The 22,306-nt window shown below is 37.3% G+C and overlaps 1 protein-coding gene across 5 annotated transcripts in view; it reads left to right on the forward strand.

The window, feature by feature from the left end:
* Positions 1–22,306, forward strand: part of AKAP6 (A-kinase anchoring protein 6) — a 529,429-nt gene that overhangs the window by 265,832 nt on the left and 241,291 nt on the right. For all 5 annotated transcript variants that reach the window (XM_054689765.1, XM_054689756.1, XM_054689754.1 and 2 more), the window contains one exon: positions 3,607–5,364. In XM_054689765.1, the coding sequence (XP_054545740.1) occupies positions 3,607–5,364 (1,758 nt within the window). The remainder of the gene's footprint in view (positions 1–3,606; positions 5,365–22,306) is intronic.

Genomic DNA, 22,306 nt, shown 5'->3' on the forward strand with positions numbered 1-22,306 from the left:
CTGCTGCTTTGTAGATTGTATTCAGAATCATCGAATCCCAACATGATAGAGCTGAAAGAATCTGAACATGAGTCTAGTCCATGTGGTGTGGGGGCTTGGGAGGGCAATGGTATTTTGGTAAGAGGCACTTGATTTTTTGTGTTAGTAAATGAAGCATACCAAAGTAAGACTAGGGGAAGAAGGGGAGAGATTCATACGAAATTTTTACCATTCCCATAACTTAAAACAGTGAAATCTGTTTCCAACTCTTTTTTCAATAAGAACACAAAATCAGGGTACATAACTGACCATGACATAGTAATGGACACTGATACAACCTTGAGGAATCTTACTAGGTAGATCTTCAAGTCTCTAAATTATAAGTATTAAATCACATGTTCAGTTGGTAGCGAAATATAGCGTTAAAAAAGAAAGATCTACAGGGCCTCCCCTGATGGCACAGCGGTTGAGCGCTAGGCTGTGAGGCTACCCGCAGCCTCTGCAACGCAAGTTCATTCCCCGGCCGACGGCGAGGGTCCCACCAAAAAAAAAAAAAAAAAAAAAAAAAGAACTACAAAGACATTGGAACTTAATTATGGGTGAAGAACAGAATAAGATTTCTTGTTCCAAATTAGAAAAAGAAAAGGGTTTCCTTGATGCCTGAGACAAGATTGAAGACAGAAATAAAGTGAATAAATTACCCATCAATAAAGTGAATAAATTATCATCTCCATGAAACATAACCTTCCTCTGAGAAACTGCTTCATAGCATATTAAGTGGAGGTATATTTGAGGGGAGACATTGCGAGGCAGCCATGAAATAGCTAGCAGCACTACACAATTAAATGTGACAGCACTGAAACTAAAAGGGCAGTTAAAACAATATGCACGCTTCTTCTACTTCCATATACACTTGAGACTTTAAAAAATTATACAGGAAGGTGGTCCAGAAGAATGCAATGGAGTTTAAAATAATAGTTTTCCTAAGCAGTATTTTAAGAAATGAAACTCATTCATTTGCTCTGAGAAATTTCAGAGAACTTTCTGCCTCTGCCCTTTGAAAACTAAAAAAATACTTTTGAAGAGTGCTCTTAAATAGTAAACAACTGTGGTTAAAAAATATATGGCAGGTGCTTGCCACTTGGTCTTCACATTATGAAATGGATGCATGATATGGTGAGTTTTGTTTCTCAGAGATATTTTTTTTCATACTCAAAACAGCATGAGTAAAATTAGTTACCCCTGCACGACAATAAACAGTGCCCAGAGATAGTTGGTAGGCTGGGAACAGGATAGGCACTTTTGTTTGGTTGGTGTAGTCCTTGATGCTTTTGACTTAGGACTTTTTGAAGAGTCTGGTATATGAGTGAAGCACAAAAGTCACGTAATTCCATTTTTGTTGTGTTTATTGAGATTAATTTTTTCTTGAGTTAATTTTTCTCACTTTGCATGGTACAATTTAATGTAGAGATGCCTCTCATTTTAATGAACTGTTGTTCCTCAATATGCCTGAGTAGTAAAAATAATAATATAATAACTAATAAAAGTGAACACACATTCATGAGAACTTATCTGTGTGTCTGACTTGTATCTCACATTCATTATCTCCTCAGAACCTCGCAACCACCCTATGGCATAGCTTATCATTTCCTTTATTTTAATAACTTAATAACATCAAGCTACTGGCTCATGGTCACATAGCTAATTAGTGCTACAATTTGACTCTGAAGCCTAGTGTCAACAAAAATTATATAACCAAAGGAAGAAATTTCATGAAGGCATGGAGATAGAAACTCTAAAATGTCATCATTCATTCATTCATTCATTCATTTACTCAACAGATTTACCTTTGATTGCTTGCTCTATGCAAATCACTATATTAAGTACTGCATGTATCTTGGAGAGTCCACCATTTTTTTTTTGTGATCTATACTCTTGTGCTTACAAACTAGTGGAGAAACAAATTAATCAAATAATCTCAGTAGTATTTATTTATAAATTGAGATCAATGCTTAAAGGAAAAACAACATAGTTTTATGAGAGCTGCTAAGAAAATATTCTGACTTAGGTGGGATAAAGGAGTGAAAGGAGTGTACGGAGTTTCACTCTTTTTACTAGAAGGAGTGAAACTTGGTCTCTGAGATCTGAGAAATGAGTAAAAATCAACTAGGTAAGGGGTATTGTGGGAGGGAAGTTTTCCAGACAGGGGAAATAATATGTGCAGAGGCCCTGATGAAAGAGGAACACTTTTTCTTCAAACATGAAAAGGAAGACTGTGGTTGGATGCTGATAGGGAGGAAAGAGTGGCATGAAAAGGCTCTTTTTGTCTGTTCTTGGAAGGGCTTGGGTTCTTAATCTAGAAGCAGTAGGAAACTATTAAGCACTTTAATTAAAGAGGTAATAGCATCAGATGTGCAGCAGTTACTTTGGGGGGCATCTGAGAACATTGGGTGGAAGGGAGTATGTCAGTTAAAATAATAACCAATGAATCACAGAAAATTTTAGTATAGAGATCAGAGTGAGGGAGTAGGAGATAAAGGCAAGGATGAAGATCTGAACAGAGAGAACATTAAAAAAAAAAAAAAAGAACAATAAAACCCAATGTCAGATTTTGGGGAGGTTAGATCTTCAAATAATCTAGTTGAAAGGACACAAGGTCTGGCAACTACATGGGGGTCTGACTTCAGTTTGCTCACCTGTCCCCAGGAGACTGGAGGTCTGGGAATATAACAACCCTCCATTTTTCACTTTCCCACCTTCATCTTCTAAGGGGCTAGGTTAGACCAGACCATCCTTCAACCTGCTAAGCATAATAGGATTCCAGGGACCTTTTGTCACAAACAACTCACCAATTATAAATCTCTCCAGTTATTGTGTGATAGAAGAAATTACATTACTAATGACAGAAAAACCTTAATCACATTATTAAGGATTTAAAAATACTTGTGATGCTATTTTTTAACATAGGCAAGTTTCAAATCAGTTTGGCTTATCTGCAAATATAAATATCAAGGTTGATGGGCACTTGGTATCTAACATACTCAAATGGAAGCAGGGGCAAGAAATGCAAGCAGAGGAAGGGTTGGGACTTAGATGACAAAATTTTGAAATAGAAGTTGGTCTCAAATTATTTATTATGTATATGCAAATTAAGCAGTTCACCTTCCTGTGATTTGTGTATATTTAATGATAGATTTAGTATAATTATTTCACTTAAAATGTATTTATTGAGCATCTACTATGAGCTATCACTGTGGTAGGTGCTGAAGTGATGGTGATAAGCAATGCAGACATTCAGGTAAACTTTACTTTGACATAGTTTTATGTTCAGAAATTTTATTACCTAAGAAATTATTAAATGAATAATAGTCTATATAAATAGAAAGTCTTGATTTCTTGACATTGGCTTCCAGATTAAAGAAAAATCATTAAATCCTTAAGAGTAGCATACTATATAAAGCAGTATGATAATTGATTAATGTCTTTCTATATGTCAAACCAGAAGCATTTGGGACCTATGGAATTCTAAGAACCCTTTATTGTGTCTTCTGCTGAGATTTCACTTGAGCAACAGTTGAATGTAATTGATACTGCATTTACTGAAACCATTACCATAATCTATTTCAGGGCCGACTTGATTCTCTAACGGAAGTGGATGACTCAGGACAGTTAACTATCAAATGCTCTCAAAATTACTTATCTCTGGATTGTGGCATTACTGCATTTGAACTGTCTGACTATAGTCCAAGTGAGGATTTGCTTGGTGGCCTGGGTGACATGACCTCTAATCAAGTCAAAACCAAACCTTTTGACTCTTGGAGCTACAGTGAGATGGAAAAGGAGTTCCCTGAGCTTATCCGAAGTGTTGGGCTGCTTACAGTGGCTACTGACTCCATTCCCTCCAACTGCAGTGAAGCAGCCAGTGAGGATGCATCTCAAGTATCTCTCTTAGCAGACAACAAAAGTGGATGTGAGGAGAACAATGCCTCCACAGTCAAAGAACAGCCAGGCTTAATGCCTGGGATGTCATCTTCTGGGGAAACTCTGATAAATGCTCTTCAGTCGTCTCCTGAGGCTGGGAAGCAAGATGCCAAACCCTCCTCCCAACCTGGAGCAAAGAACCAACAGCCTCTTCCTTGTGAAAATGCAACTCCTAAGCGATCCATCAGAGATTGCTTTAATTATAATGAGGACTCTCCCACACAGCCCACGTTGCCAAAAAGAGGGCTTTTCCTTAAAGAAAAAATGTTTACGATTAATCTGAAAGGTACTGTTGGGAAGAAGCCAATGGCTGATCTCAAGCCTGAGATGAGCAGAAGTACCCCTTCTCTGGTGGATCCTCCTGACAGATCCAAGCTCTGCCTGGTATTACAGTCTTCTTACCCCAGTAGCCCTTCTGCTGCCAGTCAATCATATGAGTGCTTGCATAAGGTAGGGGATGGGACTCTTGAAAATGCAATCAAAAGTCACATTAAGGAAATGTCTTCCAGCCTGGGAAGGCTTAATGACTGCCATAAAGAGAAACCTCGACTTAAAAAGCCACACAAGGCCCTAGAAGAGGTGCCTCCATGCCAAATGCCTAAACAGGGAACTGATTCAGACAAGCAAGCAGAAAACAGGAGGAGCACAGTAGTGCCAAATGGAATTCCGTTAGGCACTTCCAAGATCATCGAAACAGATTCTGCTTCTACATCCTCACTTGAGCCATGCATTCAGAGACGCTGGAATGCCAAGTTGCCAGCACAGTCAGAAACTTCCAGTTCACCACCTTTTACTCAAAGCAGTGAATCCTCTGTTGGCTCAGACAGCATCATGTCTCCGGTCCCCCTTCTTTCAAAACACAAAAGCAAAAAAAGTTACTCCTCTCCCCCAAGTCACATCACTAGGAATGGTCAGATAGTGGAAGCCTGGTACGGTTCTGATGAGTACCTAGCACTGCCCTCCCATTTGAAGCAGACAGAAGTATTAGCTTTGAAGTTGGAAAACCTAACAAAACTTCTGCCTCAGAAACCCAGAAGAGAAACCTTTCAGAATATTGATGACTGGGAACTATCTGAAATGAATTCAGACTCTGAGATTTATCCAGTGTACCACATCAAAAAGAAGCACACAAGACTAGGCAGGGTGTCTCCAAGCTCATCCAGTGACATAGCCTCTTCACTGGGGGAGAGCATTGAATCTGGGCCCCTGAGTGACATTCTTTCTGATGAAGAGTCATGTATGCCTCTCTCTGTCATGAAAAAATACACTGAGGAGAAGACAGAGAGAGTTTCATCTTCTGAGAAAAATGAGAGCCATTCTGCTGCAAAATCTGCTTTAATTCAGAAATTGATGCAAGATATTCAACACCAAGACAACTATGAAGCCATATGGGAAAAAATAGAGGTAAGATGATCTTCTTAATCTGAGTTATTTATCACCTGATTTCTGGAAGTAATGCTAGGAAAAGGTTAGTTCCTCCAGACCCAGTTACAAGTTTTGGTAAACCCAAACTTTTGATAAGCCTAGTTGAATTCCTTAAAGAAAAAAAGCATATATAAACACAATGATCACTGCATTGTGACAGAATATGTATCACTAGCAACTGGCCTTGTCAAGGCATTAGCTTGATGTGTCCCTGGTATAGAATTCTCTGGTATATAATTCTCTGCCAATGTAGTTTAAACTTTAAACCTAAATGGCTCTAGAAGAAAGGTGGGCTCCCGTGAATGGAATGAAAGATAAAATAGAACATTAGCTGTGCATATTTTGGCAATCTTTGTTTTTCTTCAGTCTTCCTCCTCCTTGAGCCCTTTGACTAATAATTATGCTACCAAGACTGTGTGCTGTTCATGGACTATGAGATAGGGAACTTACCTTTTGGGTAAATCTACACTCTTGGAATGAATTATAGATGTGATTCAATATTTGAGGACAGATTTATCAAAAATCTTAAGAACTTCATAATATAATTTGTGATTTAAGTATATAAGTATAGTACAAATGGAAAGAATAACCTATGGAAATAAAATGGAGATACATAAAACATAGAGGGAAAGTTAACAGCAATATAAAATAATAGTAGTATTAGTGACATGTATTTGCAATTGTTTTTACTAAATATTTATGTATCCAGTCCTTATAACACCACTAATAAAATCCCCTGTTTCATAGACAGGAGGTTGAGACTGAGACAGTCTGTTCTAGAACCCATGCTCTTAACTAAATGTTCCCATGACTCTATATAAGGAGTGATCAATATGTACTACATGAAGAAAATAAATAATATCACTAGAATTTTACTGGGAAGTTCTAATGAGGTACTAAATCTTTACTGGCATTTTGAAGGATGTCCCTATATATAGACAGAGAGATGAAAGGTCGATATTTTATTTTATTTTATTTTTTTAAAGATTTATTTATTTATTTATACAAGCACTGGGTATAGTCAGAAGCGCGGGAGGGTGAGAGAATTCACCAGATCCAGAGTGGGGAGCAGAACAGGCAGAAGGACTGAAGTACACTGCTGAGGGGAGCAGTGGGCGGCAGGAAAGGTCTGCGCACATGTGGGACCTTCGCCCTGCGGCCGGGGATCGAACCAGCGCTGCAGAGGCTGCAGGCAGCTTCGCAGCCCAGTGCTCAACCGCTGCACCACCAGGGAGGCCCAAGGTCGATATTTTAGACAGAGGAACATAAACTAAACACAGAGATAGAGATTGTGAATGAGCATGGACATGGAGGTGCACTGAAAGCCATCCTTACTAGACAGTCTGTAGTCAGAAAGCAATGATAGTTTCTGTGCATATAGTAGACCTGGCTCTGTAAGGTCCTGAAGGCTAGACCAAGTCAGTTAGGATCTGCCAAAAGGCATCCATGGCAACTTCTCTGAATGTGACTGAGAATAGTATTATGACTCACAATAATGCTTCTTGAGCTCCTATTTTCTGCTCAACTCTGCATTAAGAACTTTACAAGTCTTACTCTAAGTCCTAGGAAGACAGGAATTTTTCAGATGAAGATGCTAAGGTAGAGCTTGGGTAGAAAACTTACTCAAGGTCTTACAGCTGGTATATGCAGAGACAGGACTTGAAACCAGAGCCAGTACACTTAAAACAGTGTAGACAATGGCTTTCAGGAACCTTTCCGGAAAGTTTAATTGGCAATAATAGGAATAAATAGTCTTGGCGGCCATTGTAGTAACCAGGGTGAGGATGCTGGCCTATTTTAGCCAATGTAAGGGATGACTGTGATGTGGACTGGGCAATTGTGGAGACAGAAGAGCTCTTAAAGAAGTGAACAGGGCCCACATCTTGTGGGTGATTCCATATCTCGCTCTGTTATTAAAGCCTTGAGTGATCCATAGATAGTCATGTTCCATTCTGGTCTTCATTTCTTTTGTAAACAGAAAGTTGTTTTTTTTAATTGAGCGAACATTGGTTTTACAACACTATGTATAGAGGTATAGGACCACACCTCTTTAGATGTATCTTACTTACCACACCACATTTAAGTATATTATGGCTATGATACCAATTTCCAATGGCAGCATTTTTTAAAAGATTTATTTATTTATGCATACAAGAACTGGGGTGTAAGCCAGAGGTGCAGGGGTGGTGGTGAAAGGATTCACCAGGTACAGAGTGGGGAGCAGAACAGGCAGATGTACTGAAATACACTGCTGAGGGGAGTAGTGGGTGAGGCAGGAGAGGTCTGTTGCACCATGTGGGCTCCTCCCTGACCGGCCGGGGATCGAACTCTTGCTGCAGTGGCTGGCAAAAGCTTGACCGCATTGTCTTTAAGTCCTGCACCACCATGGAGGCCCAGCGGCATATTTTAATTCCATAATTCCATAAAGATAAAGCCAAGTTTTCAGCTTCTGAGGACTTGGGTATATCTGGTTTGAGATGGAAGTAGGGCAGGTAATTAAAAAAATATGCATTGGTAATGAGTATAAGCTGAAACTTAAGAGGAACTGTCTTATATACAGTTGGGAATACTGCCCTTTAATTGGGTAATGAGGTGAAGGCTAAAAAATTATTAAGCCTCTTTCTCTTTCCAACTCCCTTCATTAATTTATGTGGGGATAGCTCCCAACCCCAGGTCATCTGACCTGAATATCACAGTCTTAACTTTGATCTCTTCCAAATCATGACCCAGAACCTATTCTACATGCAAAATATAAATTAGTAAGAAAAAGTTATTATTTAACATCTTTTTTTTATACCAAGTATCTACTAGGCACTTTACTTGCAGTAATTCTCCCATAGGATTCTCATAACAACCCTCCCAGGTAGGCTTTATTATCCAAAATTGACCATTGTCTTCCCTGGCAATGCTTGTGCTCAGGTCCTTGCCACCATCACTTCCTGCCTGATTAATTGCAGTGGCCTTTAACTGGTCTCTCTGCTTCCATCCTTCTCCCATGGTGGTCTGTTTCCAACACAGTAGCCAGAGTAGTCCCTCTCAAACATAAATTACATGTCACCTTCTGCTCAAAAACATGCAAGAGCTCCCATCAATTTCAAAAGCTCTACATGGCGTGAGTGCCTAATTTCCTCTCTTAACTCATTCCCATGCCATTCCTGCTGTTCTTTTGTTTTTCCTTTGAACAAGCTTGGCCTCACTCTGTATTCAGGGTCTTTCTCAGTTCCCTCTGCTTACACCCTCTCCACCAGATGCCCTCATTTCTAAATCCTTTTCCTCTTTTGAGTCTTTGCTCAAATATTTCCTTAGAGAAGCCAACCCTAACCACTCTTTAAAATATGTAACCTGACCTCTTTTTCTTTTTATTCCTACAACTCTCACCATATTTTCCTGTCATTTTATACAGTTCTCTTATTTTGCATGCTTATTGATTTTGGTTTTTCTCTCACAATTAGCATAAGAGCTCCATGAGGGCAGGAATATTTGTCTGTTTACTAACAAACCTCAGTACCTAGGATAGTACCTGGTACATAGTAACTACATGGTAAGTAAGATTGTTGAATGGATGAATGAATCTTCATTTTGGAGAAGAGGAAACTAGTTCAAAGAGATGAAATCACTGTTCCTAAGATGTATATCTACTAAGTCATAGAGGTAGGATTCAAGTCCCATTTGATTTATTATTCCCATTAGATAAACTCTTGAGAACAGATAAATTCCTTGAGTGGATGAGAACAGATGGAGAAGGGCTGTGGGCTGACAACTGAGTCTCAAGCTGTAATCTAGTTGTGAGGCAGGAACAAGAAAGAGGTCTAAATTTGGGCACCAGAATGGAAGAGAGGATTCCCAGGCACTAATAGAGAGAGAAGAGATGTTCACTAAGAACATTAGCTTTGTTCTCTGCAAAAGAGAGATCAAGAAGAATAAGGACAAATTAAAAAAAAAAGACAACTCTCAGATTTATTTTATTTTATTTTAAAGATTTATCAGATTTATTTTAAAGAGTCAATGAGAACCTAAGAGAAAAAGACACTTAATGAAAGAATATGTTATAAGTGATTAAAAATTGAGAGATAGTCATTCCTAATAACTCATGGAATTGAGTCATGAAGGCAATATGAGACAGAGGATAATAGTTGAAAGTAGAGTCAAATGAAAATTTCTTTAAAAAAATTAAAGCTTATTTGAAGTCAGAAAGAAAAGGCTCAGCAAGAGAACTTGAGGTGGCCAGAAAGAGTGTATAAATATGGCACATACTGAGGCAAGAAGGGCGGATATGTGGAACTCTATAGAAAGGATTATGACCTGATTTAAAAGTTATAAAATACTATGTCCTGCTTCTGATCCCATCTCTATCAAAGATGGGATGTATCTACCAAAGATGATGTTTCTCCTATGACATCCCAAGTTCTCTACCTTGTGTTCACACAGAGCACAAGGCAGAAGGTACATATAAGTCCACTAAACAGGTGAGAGGCTCTCCTGGACTGTGATAGAATTGCTGGATAACACCCAAGTGATGTGTGTCTTTCAGGTTCCACTTACTCCTTGCCCAGCACTTGTGTGCCTTTCTTTTAATAGACTGATTCTGCTAGTGTGAAAAAAAAATTAATGTGTATTTTTTATTCTTTAAAAAATTCAATTTCTTTGAATAAATAATAATATTCATGTGGCTCAAAACAGATACATTATATATGGAAATACGTAGTAAAAATTCTCTTATGTCTTTATTTCCCACCTTGACCTCCTGGCTCACCATGGGTGATCATTGTTGTTTTTAGTTTTTTGATCTTTAAGGAGCTCTTTACACAGATCCAACATATTTATTTAGTTATACTAAGTAATACTTTAAAACTGGAAAATAAGGTACAACTTCCTCCACAGGTCCAAACTTTGTGAATTTCCATGGAGATGGTCCTTTGGCCATTCTTGTTGTGAGGGTCAAGGGAATTTTGCTCAGATATGACTGATTTCCTCAGGTCTGCTGTGTGGATAAAGTAATTGAGCTGCTCAGGTCTGGATACTAACCCCCTTTGGGAGTTTCTCAGGACTTAGAATTAAAAGTGAAAAAATGAGGTCACTGAATTAGACTCACTTGTCAGAAAATAGTATACACACTACAGGGCGGGGGAAGAAAGTAGGATCAAAACAAGGGTGGTGGGAATTGTACGGGGACTATAACCAAGATGAAAATGCACATATTGTACAGAAATAAAAAATGATGTAAAATATATAAAATAAAAAAAAGCAGTGAGGAGAAAGGAAGCAATAACATGCCTGGAGCAGATGGAATCAAACAGAACAGTGAAAAATTAGCTTTGCATGGTATCTGGACATATGTGGTATAAGTAATAGGGGTTGACAAACTATAGTGGATGGGCCAAATCTGGTGACTCAGTGCCTAATTTTATAAATAATGTTTTATTGGAACACAGCTGTGCTCATCATCCATGGCTGCTTTTGTGTTGCAATGACAGAGTTGAGTGATTGTGGCAGAGATGGATGGCTTGCAAAGCCTAAAATATTTACTCTATGCTCCTGAACAGAAAATATGTGCTGACCCCTGCTTTAAAGTGAGAAAAAAAAATGAGTACTATTCTGTTGGTGTCTACTATTTGCTAGATTCTGAAGAAGGATCATTTATTTAATTTATAGAACAATTTCATGGAAGGTAGGCTTGTATATAAATTATAGTGGTCTGGTTTCACAAATGATGAATCTAAGGTGCTAATGTTAATGATGTGCCCAGGGTCACACTACTGCAAAATGTGAGAGCTGGGATTCCCAGAGATGCCAGAGCTGACATGGTTTTCTTCTGCAGATATTTTCAAGTGTCAGGGAAACTTAGATAATATTCACAAATGCAGATAAATTCTATTTATAAAACCCACAAATCACTACTAGATTAGTACATGGACAGTGTGACTTCCTATGACCTAAATAGAAATGAACAGCTTGGGGAGCAGCCACTTGTCCAAGATAGGTAATTATTGATGTCAGATTAACAGTTGTATGATTCCTAGGGTGTTGGCAGGGTATATGTAGTGCAGGGTAGTGCTGCCTCAGTGAAACATTTTGGGAGATCTGCCCTTTGGGAAATAGTGCAAGGTCTGCTTCTCGAATCTTGGCTTCCTACTCACACTAAGTTCTCAAAATTCATCCTAGAAGATTTGACTCCATTAGGTTAGACTCATTGTACCAAGTGAACAAATGCATCCCATAGCCAATCCCTTTTCTCCCCAGAGATATACATGTGTTCAGAAGCCAGATTATGACATTTCAATGACAGTTTAATGATTCAGCAGTTATTAGCATTTTATATCAGAGGCATTTTAAACCCAATTTAAAAAAAAAATCCTGTGGTGCCACATAAGGATATCTATGCACATAAGTTATTTTGAATTCACGGCTGCAAATACTTAGCTGAATGCTCACTCTTTTTAATCAGGATATATAAGATTGTGTCTTTGGTACCAGCCACCTTTATTGCTGCCTGAAGATGGACGTGAGAAGTTGAAGAGGTTTGGTTCTAGAATCAACTTGACACTGATTTCAACATTTCTTTTTCTAAGACATAAAGGAAATCGAGATAGTACCCATCCTATCTTCACCCTCATTTTGACCGTATGTTGACATATCAGTGATACCAAACTAATGGTGGCCATCATTAAAGAAATAGCATGTTATCCTGAGTTCTCTTAACTATCCTTTCATTGTGATAAAAAAAAGCATAAAACATAAAATTTGCCATCTTGACCATTTTTAAGTTCAGTGATAATAAATATATTCACATTGTCCTGAAACAGATCTTCAGAACTTTTTCATCTTGCAAATCTGAAATTCTACACCCATTAAACAACAACTGCCCTTTTTCCCCCGCCCTGTAGTCCCTGGTAACCACCACAGCCGTATCTGTTTCTGTTAATCTAACTACTTTAGATACTACGTCATATAAGTGGAATCATATAGTATTTGTCATTTTGTTACTGATTTATTTCACTTAACATGTCCTCAAGATTGATGGTGTTGTAGCACATGACAGGATTTCCTTCATTTTCAAGGTTGAATGATATTTCACTGTATGTATACACTTCATTTTGTTTATCCATTCACTTGTGGTTAGATATTAGGCTTGCTTCCACTTCTTGGCTATTGTGAGTGGTGCTGCTATGAATATGAGTGTACAAATATTTTTTGAGACCCTGATTTCTATTCTTTTGGGTATATACCCAGAAATGAGATTGCTGGAAGATATGGTAGTTCTATTTTTAATTTTTGAGGTACCTCCTTACCTTTTTCTATAGCTGTTGCTCTATTTTACAGCCTTACGAACATTGCACAAGAGTTCCAGTTTCTTCACATCCTTGCATTCTTGCCACCACTTGTTACTTTTATAGTAATCATTCTTATGGGTGTGAGGTGATATCTCAGTGTAGTTTTGATTTACATCTCTCTGATGATTAGCAACATTGAACATCTTCTCATGTGTTTTTTTGACCATTTGTATATCATTTTGGAGAAATGCCCATTCAAGTCCTTTGCCATTTTAAAATTGGGTTATTTGATTTGTTGTTGTTGTTTAGTTTAGGAGTTCTTTATATAGTCTGGATATTCTCTTACTAGGTATATGATTGCAAATTTGATTACTTTGATGCAAATTTGACTCCTTTGATGCACTAAATGTTTTAAGTATGATATAACCCTATTTGTTTATTTTTTGCTTTTATCTCCTATTCTTTTCGTGTCATATCAAAGAACTCATTGCCAAGCCTATGTCATGAAGCTTTTCCTGTATCTTCTAGAATTTTGGCAATTTTAGATCTTTAGGTTCTTTTTGTTTTTATTTAAATGTGAATAGCCCTCATGTTTTAAGGATCTAACTGTAGATTTTCTTACAAAATAGGACACAGCTTCAAGGTTAGAGACAATTCATCTCCTGAGATTTATCTCTTAAAAAACATTTGGAAGTCACTCTTTTTCAAGATGTCCTGTCTTACCATTATTTACTTGATTTGAGATTTGAATAAGTTCCATTTGAAACATAGCTGTATCTTTCCTTACCACCTCATGGAATAAATCGGCATCACCTAACTGCAAGGGAGTTTGGAAAGTGAGTCCTTTATGAAGTCTGCCATAAATTCACTTCTCACTGCCTTTGATATTTCTACCTATCATGAACCACTTTTCCTAATGTTGGTGGAGTGATATTCTGATTTTAGGTATTGATAATGATCTTTTAAAAGCATCCTATCAGGTAAGAAACATTTTGATGTTACTGGGTTCCACTTCTCTTCACTAGCATTTCATTTTGTATGTGCATTTCCCCAATGCTAGCCATTTCCTTCACAGTTGCTAGTCTTCCTATTATCTCTGGGTCCTCTCTCTTCCTTACATCTTCTATTCTATCCCCTTCCCCCCACCCCCCCATTCACTTTTATGCTGCATTATATAGTTTTCACTCTTTGGCATCTATCTTCCTTTTCAGTTTCCTTCCCCAAAAGTATTTAGTAATTTCTCCCTCTAATGTACTAGAGATACTCAGATTCCAATTATGAGTGCACTATGAATTGGCTCTCTATCACCTTTAAGCTTGAACCCTTCATTTTTTCCAATGCATTTTTTAGTCTTAGAAATACATATCCAGAGAGTTGGGGAATCGTTTAGACATAAAAGTAAATAATTTAGTTTAAATATCAAGGATGTTGACATAGAAATAATTGAAGTATAATATAATCAAGAAAGTATTTGAGAATAGGGATTATGATCCTGGTTCACAACCAAGTGCCAGTCTCAAGCTGTATTCCATCAGGGACAGGTCATCAGGAAGTTTTAAAGGATCAAGGAAAGGTGTGGTCTAATTAAGATTAAGTCATTTGTTTGAAAATTTAGGGTTGGTTGACAGAGTCTTTAGACAGAATGTTATAATGTGGGGTCTTTTTAGTAATCATCAGATGGCCTTTCTGTTTCCTTCCTAATCATCAATAAGAAAAGAAGAGGGTGTTTTTATTCTTTCATAGTCACAGTCAGAAAGAAATCAGTGAGTGGGTATTCTTTCGTAGTCTCCAATAGGAAGTTGAGTGAGGCTGCTGTGTCAGGTTGCTTTCTTTTTATCTGGAAGCCTCATGAGGGTTTTTAGAGACAAGATGGAATCTATCTGATACAAAATAGGTTTCACATGGTACAATCCAAATTCCTAAAGAAGTAGGTGGGCTCAGCTTTATAATTAAACTTGGAAGATTCAAGATTTAATCACAAATTGAACATAAGTTTACAGTGCAGATGATTATTCAATAAGAAGTTATAATAGCTGAATGCTACAGGAATTCTGAATACTTTTCTTTATTATACTATGCACAATCTAAAATTTTGTTTTAGATTATGGTCTTCGAATGTCAGAGAGTTCTGCAACATAATTCAAGGCTTTATGCTTATTACATAAGATAATATTTGATAAGTGTCAAGTGGAACATTATACAATGAGAAAGCAGAGGAAGGCAGAGAATAACAAGTGTAGCTAAACTAAGCACCACAGAAGTGGAACTACTTGAACTGAGCTTCAAACAATGAATAAGTAGAATTTAGATGGCAGAGATGAAGAGGTGGAATGCTAGCAACAGAAGCTTTGGCATAAGCCATGGAGGCTTCATTGAAGACAAATATTGAATATATATTTGGGAAATAAAGAGAGATGTTTGTTATTTTTGACATATAGGCTGAATTCTATAAACAGACCCCAAAATACAATAAGGTAGAAGTCTTTCTTACATAATAAGAGGTAGACAGCAGTTCAGGGAAGATAGGATCGTTAGGGATCCAGGTGCCTTCTCCCTGCTGCTTTTTTTTTAATGGATTACCAAGTACTCTGTCTGCATTTCAGCTCACCAAAAGGGGGAAGTGGAGAGCAGCCAGTTTTCTTCATACTATTATTATGATTTGGATGTTGCACTTGTCACTTTTGTTCCCATAGGCCCAGATTTTGCACATGGGATCATCTAACAGCAAAGTAGCTTGGAAAGTGAGTCTCTAAGCTGTGTGCATTAGAAATGACATGTCTTTTAAACCAGCTGCTGATTAGAATGGAGTTTGTTGGAGAAGAGGAATATAAAGTTAGGAAGAATAGGACCAACATATAATGGACTTTGCATTCCAAGTGTTTGTATATCACAAGCAAATAAATACTTGCATAATGAATACATGAATAAATGAGTGAGTAAATGTATTCAGTTTGAACTTTGTATTCTAGACCAGAAGTTACAAAGTGAAATGACTCTAAGAGGTCAGACAGACAATATAAATGAGTCATACTTTTAAGTGTAATTGGGAAGTGAATGAGGATTGAAAAACTGGTGGTAAAGTGCAGTGTCAAAAGGGTAGTCACTATTCAGCACAAGAGATTGTTGCATGGGAATGCGGGCCTGTGTGGTAAGAGCTTGCTTTTTTTTTTTTAAAGGAAGGTAGGATATCTGGGTTTTATGTGCTATCTCTTAATTTTTTAGTGCTGGGTCTGAATAATTTTTAAATAGGCCAAATAAAGCACATCTGTTTGGCCTGCAGGACACTAATTTGCAATCTTTGTGAAGATGAGAAACTATTTAAAATATTTGGCCTAGAAACTTGGTAGACTAAGAAGGTTAATCTGGTTGTGATGTGCTGGATATATCTCTAGCAAAATGGTTCTCACCAGGGAGCATTGAAAAAAATCCTCATTGCAGGCTCCACTCCATAGCAATTTAATCAGAATTGAGAGAGAGGAATTTTTAAATTTCTTCAGGCAATTTTAATGTATAGTCAAGCTTAGGAGCTAATGCTGTAAGGCTAATTTTGAAGGTTATGGTAATAGTTTGGACATGAGGTAAAAGGAAGGTCTGAATTGTGATTTTAGAAGTTAACTAAGAAAAGATAGAGATAGAAGTAGGAGACTATGAAGAACAAATTGATAAAATGTGTCTTAAAAAAATAAAAGTAGGAGGAGGCTAAAAGCGTGATTTTAAGTTGAGATTTGGGGACTGAGAACTTGTAAGGAATTTAATAACTGGCTTTAAGGGACATATGAAATTAAGATATGTAGTATATGAATGGGAGAAAGGTAAATGTTATCTTCCATGCAAATATTGTGACCCAGCTCCAAGTTGAGAATTATAAATCAACATAACATTTTAAAAGATAAGGCTACATAGTTCTTTTTAAAGATAAGGCTACATAGTTTTTTTTAAAGATAATATAGTTTGTGTATATTTTATTTGTTGCAATGCAGGGGGAGGGAGCTGGAGGAAATAGACTTAACATTGCTAGAGGATTTGTTAAGATAATATGACAAGGTCATTGCTGAAGGTTGCTGGAGAGGAACCATAGGACTCAAAACAAATTCCTTCCTAGTTAAACACAAAAAGAATGTTTCAGTCTGCTTCAGTTTGGTTTCTGCAGAGCTCTAGCAGGGTTTTGAAGCTTTATTAACAACGATTTAGCACCACCATGAGGCTGCTTGTGGTCAATGCATCTGGTTTTTGTCCTGAAATACAGAGGGGAAGGTTCATTTTTGCAGTTTAAACATTAGGATAGAAATAGTTCTTTGTTATTTTCTCATATGGAAATGCTGTGATTCCATAAGATATTGTTGCATTAACATGATGAAAGTGCCTATACATTTGATAGCAAATATTTCTATGATGATGGAAATCAAAAGAGGAATCAACTCATTTTTTAATTCGACTAAAATAATTTAGGGCATTAGTGAATTCTTATTTATTCTTAAATCTAAAGTAAGTAGTCTGCATTACTCATAGAATGTTTTGGAAAGAATAAAAAGCAAAAGAAAGGGCCTCCCTGGTGGCACAGCGGTTAGGCGCTGGGTTGCGAAGCTGCCCGCAGCCTCTTAAGTGCCAGTTCGATCCCCGGCCACAGGGCGAGGGTCCCACATGGCGCGCAGACCTCTCCTGCTACCTGCTGCTTCCCTGAGCAGTGTACTTCATCAGTTGGCCTGCTCTGCTCTCCTCTCTGGCTCTGGTGAATTCTCTCACCCTCCCGCACTTCTGACTGTACCCAGTGCTTGTATAAATAAATAAATTAATTAAAAAAATATTCTTTAAAAAAAAAAAAGCAAAAGAAAGCCTTGATATTTATTGACCACTTATATCAGGCAAGGCACTAAGATTTACTTGTTAGCACAATGTTATGTTTAGTTCTCAAGAAAAAAAAAATCCTTTGTGGCAGTCTTATTTTACCCTCATTTTATCAATGAAGACAGAAAGACAGGGATGTTAATATTTTACTCAAGGGTATAGGACTTGAAGGCAGTAACTTTAGATTCAAGTCACAATCCCCTACCTTTAATTATGAAAATTTAAATAAATCTCTAAAAGTTTATTGATTAAATATCTGTCCTAGTCTTTAAGATGAAATATTAATCATGTTTCATGTTTTTCATGCCATTGCTCAGATTATTACATGAAATTACAAAGAGCAAATGTTTATTATAAACTCTAAAGGGTACATGAATACTGGTTTTATCATTGTGTTGTTTCCTTGAGTCCAAGCTATTAGCATCAACTAAAGTAGAAACGACTAGGATAAGAATATTAATTTTACCCCTAAGTTGCATTTCACTCTGGAAATTTAAACTACTAAACTTCAGTTTTGAAAAATAAGTGTAAATAAAGTTGAAAGTAAAAAAAGCCTTTAAGATGCTTCCCAATTCTGAAATTTTATGAGAAAATGAGGCATAATTAAGAAAAGCAGTCATTTCTCTATAAAATAGTTGTTGGAATCTATCACTTCATTGTGGTTGGCTTTCTCTTTCATGGGATTCGAGGTAAATTCCCCTTAAAAATCCTAACAATAAGTGAGTTTGAGACTGTGACATTAATGAGCCTAAAGGCATGAAGCTATGTTTCATTTCTAAACTGTAATATGAGAAGAACCAGACATCCTAGAGGAATTTGGGGCCCGGCTAGAGATTGTAAGATGCCAAGAGATTAGCGACAGTGTGACAGCGAACAAATGAGTAACCCTGTAAGAATTAGATATGAAGTGGCCTGAATTTAAGGCAAGTAAGGTCATTTAATAAAACATTTTGGAAATATTTAACTTGGCTAACTTATCAGTGTGATGTCTTAAAATTATCTGTCAGCACTGGTATGTTCTTCTCAGACAAAAAGGAGACAAAATCATTCAGAGAGTGTGGGTTCTGTGTAAAGGTCATTATTGATATCAGATCATGTCTGAGATTGTGAATCTTACTATATGAAGATGATTGGTCTACAGTTTGCATGGTGAGTAAACAACTTAACCCAGCAAATATACTGTCTGTAAGTTCAGGCCCATGTTTTCCATCTTTCAGACTGATGAAATTCTGTGATTCCTACTTGGGAGCCAGTGATTGTACCAATGGTCTCCATTATTTAGGAATAAAATAAGTTGTTTGTATTTTATTTTATTTGTAGTGCTTTTCAGATAGCAATAGAGAGGTGTCACTATAGGTGGTACTATAATATTTGTTTGAGAAATGTTCATTTGAGAACATTCAGCATTACTCACTTGAGAAGTGTGTGTGTGTGTGTGTTTGTGTGTGTGTGTGTAGAGAGGCAGAGAGAGAGTATATGTCACAATTGGCAATCTAATTCTTTTTCCTTTTCCCTACTTAAGTCCATTACTTATAAAAATAAAGCTGATAGTGAATTGACAAAGTACCCTCTGTTTCCTTCATTTTTTATAAAATAGACAAGATTATTTGCACTCTTCCAAAATAAAGTTTCATTAAAGTCCTTTTCCTTGTTCTACCCTCACTATATTTTACATTGTTCAGTGCATGCCATTGTATTCAAAGAGACTATTACCCTGGGCCTTCATAATGGGATAATGGGATACAGGGCACAGGAAAAAATCATGCAATACCTATTCCTCTTTCTAAACACACATTTATATAATGAAATAAGACTGGGAAGAAACTCCAAGAGTAATCTTGCTCAAGGTGTCAAAAAGTTGAATATTCAGAAAAGCAGTAGATGGAAAAATATGGCAAAGGAAAAGGTGAAATTTCTGGAACCAAATGTATTAACAGGTAAGGGGACTTCTATGGTGGTGGATGGTGGTTGAGCATGATAGCTGGGCTTTCAAGGCATACCACCTAAACCACCTAAGCTTTGTTATCTTGAACAAGTAATATGATCTCTTTGTGCCCCAGTTTCCTCCTCTACAAAACAGAGTTAAGTAAGTATCTTCCACATAGAGTTCTAACAATTATATGTGTTAAGATGTGTAAAGAACTTAGAATATTGTTGCATATAGTAAACTCCTGTGGTGGTTGTCATTTTTATTACTAAGTTAATCTGGGAAGGGACGAGTCATGACTTAGTAGTTCCTTCCTTATGGATGACTCTGGCATTTTGTTATCAAATGCTGCCCTGTTTTCTCCTCCCATCTTCAGCCACCTTAGCTATTATGAAATTTCAGTTTCCTACATGACCTTCACCTACAAAGATTAAAAACCCCCTCCCCCCTTTTGGGTCTTGTTAGGTGTCCTAGATTCCTGCATGCCTCTTCTCTGTGAGACTATGGGCCTCCCGCTTTGACAGATTATTATTATTATTATTTATTATTATTATTATTATTATTATTTGGTAGAAGAACTGGGCAGTAGGCCAGAGGTTCAGGGGGTGAACGGATTCACCAGAGACAGACTGGGGAGCAGAAAAGGCAGATTTACTGAAATATGTTGCTAAGGGGAGCAGGAGAGGTCTGCTGTGCCATGTGGGTTAGCTCCTTGGCTGGGGCTTGAACTAAGGTGGCAGCGTTGATAGCACTGAGAGTAACCGCTAGGCCACCAGGGAGGCCCCAACAGATTATTCTTATATTGAATTAGAGATAACTTTCCTAAAATTGACCCAATAATTTTAGTTAATAAACTTCTCTGACATCTTAGGAAGTTTATGTAGGGGAATTTATTCTGTGAATATATGTTCAGACAAATATAAACAACTTTCTAGCTTATAATAACTGTCACACAACAATCTTATAAGGAATATGTGTGTATGTATTTATAATTTCTACAATTTCTAATATTTATTTATAATTATGTACTTATAAAAATAATTCCCATAATAGTAAAACACACTTTAGCCAGAGGGAGGGAGGGTCATTACAATGCATTAAAGGAAGGGCCTCCAATAGGTGTATAATTGTCCCTCAAATCCCTAATTGCTAGAAATAGAAAGAATCAGGAAATGTTTAGGAAAGACAGCAGTAGATTTTTTCTGGGAGAGATGATTTGTTGAGAGAGAAGCATTTGAGATGAATCTTAAAAGGATGGGTATGTGAGTGGAGTAGAAGACAATTGGAGGGTGTGTAGAAGTCACTAAAAATCAATGTCCTGCCTAACTAAAAGAATGAAGGTGAATCACGTGAATGTCTCTAGTTTGAAAGGAGGCTCTATATGCACTATCCACACAAGTTAACAATTAGAAAGGCATCGAAATTGTTGGGTTTAATACCCTCATTTTATACTTAGAACTTGTCCCTCCCTGTCCAGAGTAGTTCTATTAGAGTACTGTCTCTTGGTTATACCAGAACTTGCAAGCTTGTCACAAAGGGACAGCAAATACTTTTTTCCCAAGATCCATACAAATGTTTCTAGTGTTCTGCAGGTGTTGGCTCTTTATCTTTGTAACTCCGAGGGACTTTGAAGCAAATTTCCCTTATCCAAAATGGTATGCATTTAGATTTCGTGGTTGATTTTGAGACACAGTGTTGAAAATCACTTAGACATAGAATGAGGGACTGGGGTGAAGAAAGTTGAGTGCATTGCACTCTGAGATTTCATAATATAGAAGACAAAGTGGATGTGCCTTACACACTGTTCTAGGTCATCTCATCCATACCCATGGTTGCTAGTACAACTGATATGGTGCTTTCTCTAACCTAGATTTTGCACCACACCTCAACTGTGTTTAGAAACCAAACTCATTGTGTATATGTACCACATCTTCTTGATCCAGTCATTTATTTTTGGGCATTTGGGTTGTTTCCAAAGCTTAGCTATTGTAAATGGGTGCAGCAAATTCCATATGAATTTAAATATGCATCCATTTCCCTGGGAAATCCGTCAATCCAAAACCAGTGTTTGATCAGCGTAGTAAATATTAACAACTTATCATCTAAATTGATTCTCAACCACTTAGTTTAGGATTATAAAATTAAAAAAATATATGAGAAAGGTGAATCAGAGGGATAAACTATCTTTAAAAGTCCTCTGTGGGGGGGCTTTCCCTGGTGGCGCAGGCGGTTGAGCGCAGCACTGTGAAACTGTCTGCAGCCTCTGAAGCGCTGGTTCAATCCCGGCCGGCTGGCCAGGGTCCCACATGGCCCGCAGACCTCTTCTGTCTCTCCCACTGCTTCCCTCAGCAGTGTATTTTGTCAGTCTACCTGTTCTGTTCCCTGCTGTGTCTCTGGTGAATCCTCTCACCCTCCTGTGCATCTGGCCTGTACCCTGGTTCTTGTATAAATAAATAAATAAATCTTAAAAAAAAAAAAAAGAAACCAAACTCATGTTCTCTAATACTGTGTTAGAGAACACAGTATACTATATTTTCCTGTAAACTATATTTTTTCTGAATTTCTTTTATTGATTTACCATTCATTTACAAAATTATGTAATTTAGAGGGCATGGCTTTACACTTAGACATGTGCACACGTTTCACTCACCTGTCATCAAAGATCCAGTGCCACTACTCTATCGCATTTACCCCCCTATCTCCTTCCTTCCTCTCCCCACTCTGGTAGCCACTATATTTTTCACAAAGCCTAAGAGTTATTTTTCATGTGCTTTGACAATTTGTTTTCTTTGGTTATTTTTATTCCATAAGTGAGTGAATCCATTCTGTAATTGTCTTTCATCTTCTGACTTATTTCACTTACCATAATTACCTCAAG

The sequence above is a fragment of the Talpa occidentalis genome, unplaced genomic scaffold, assembly GCF_014898055.3.
Source record: "Talpa occidentalis isolate TD23 unplaced genomic scaffold, MPIMG_talOcc4v2.1 talOcc4.11, whole genome shotgun sequence".
Taxonomy (NCBI): Eukaryota; Metazoa; Chordata; class Mammalia; order Eulipotyphla; family Talpidae; genus Talpa; species Talpa occidentalis.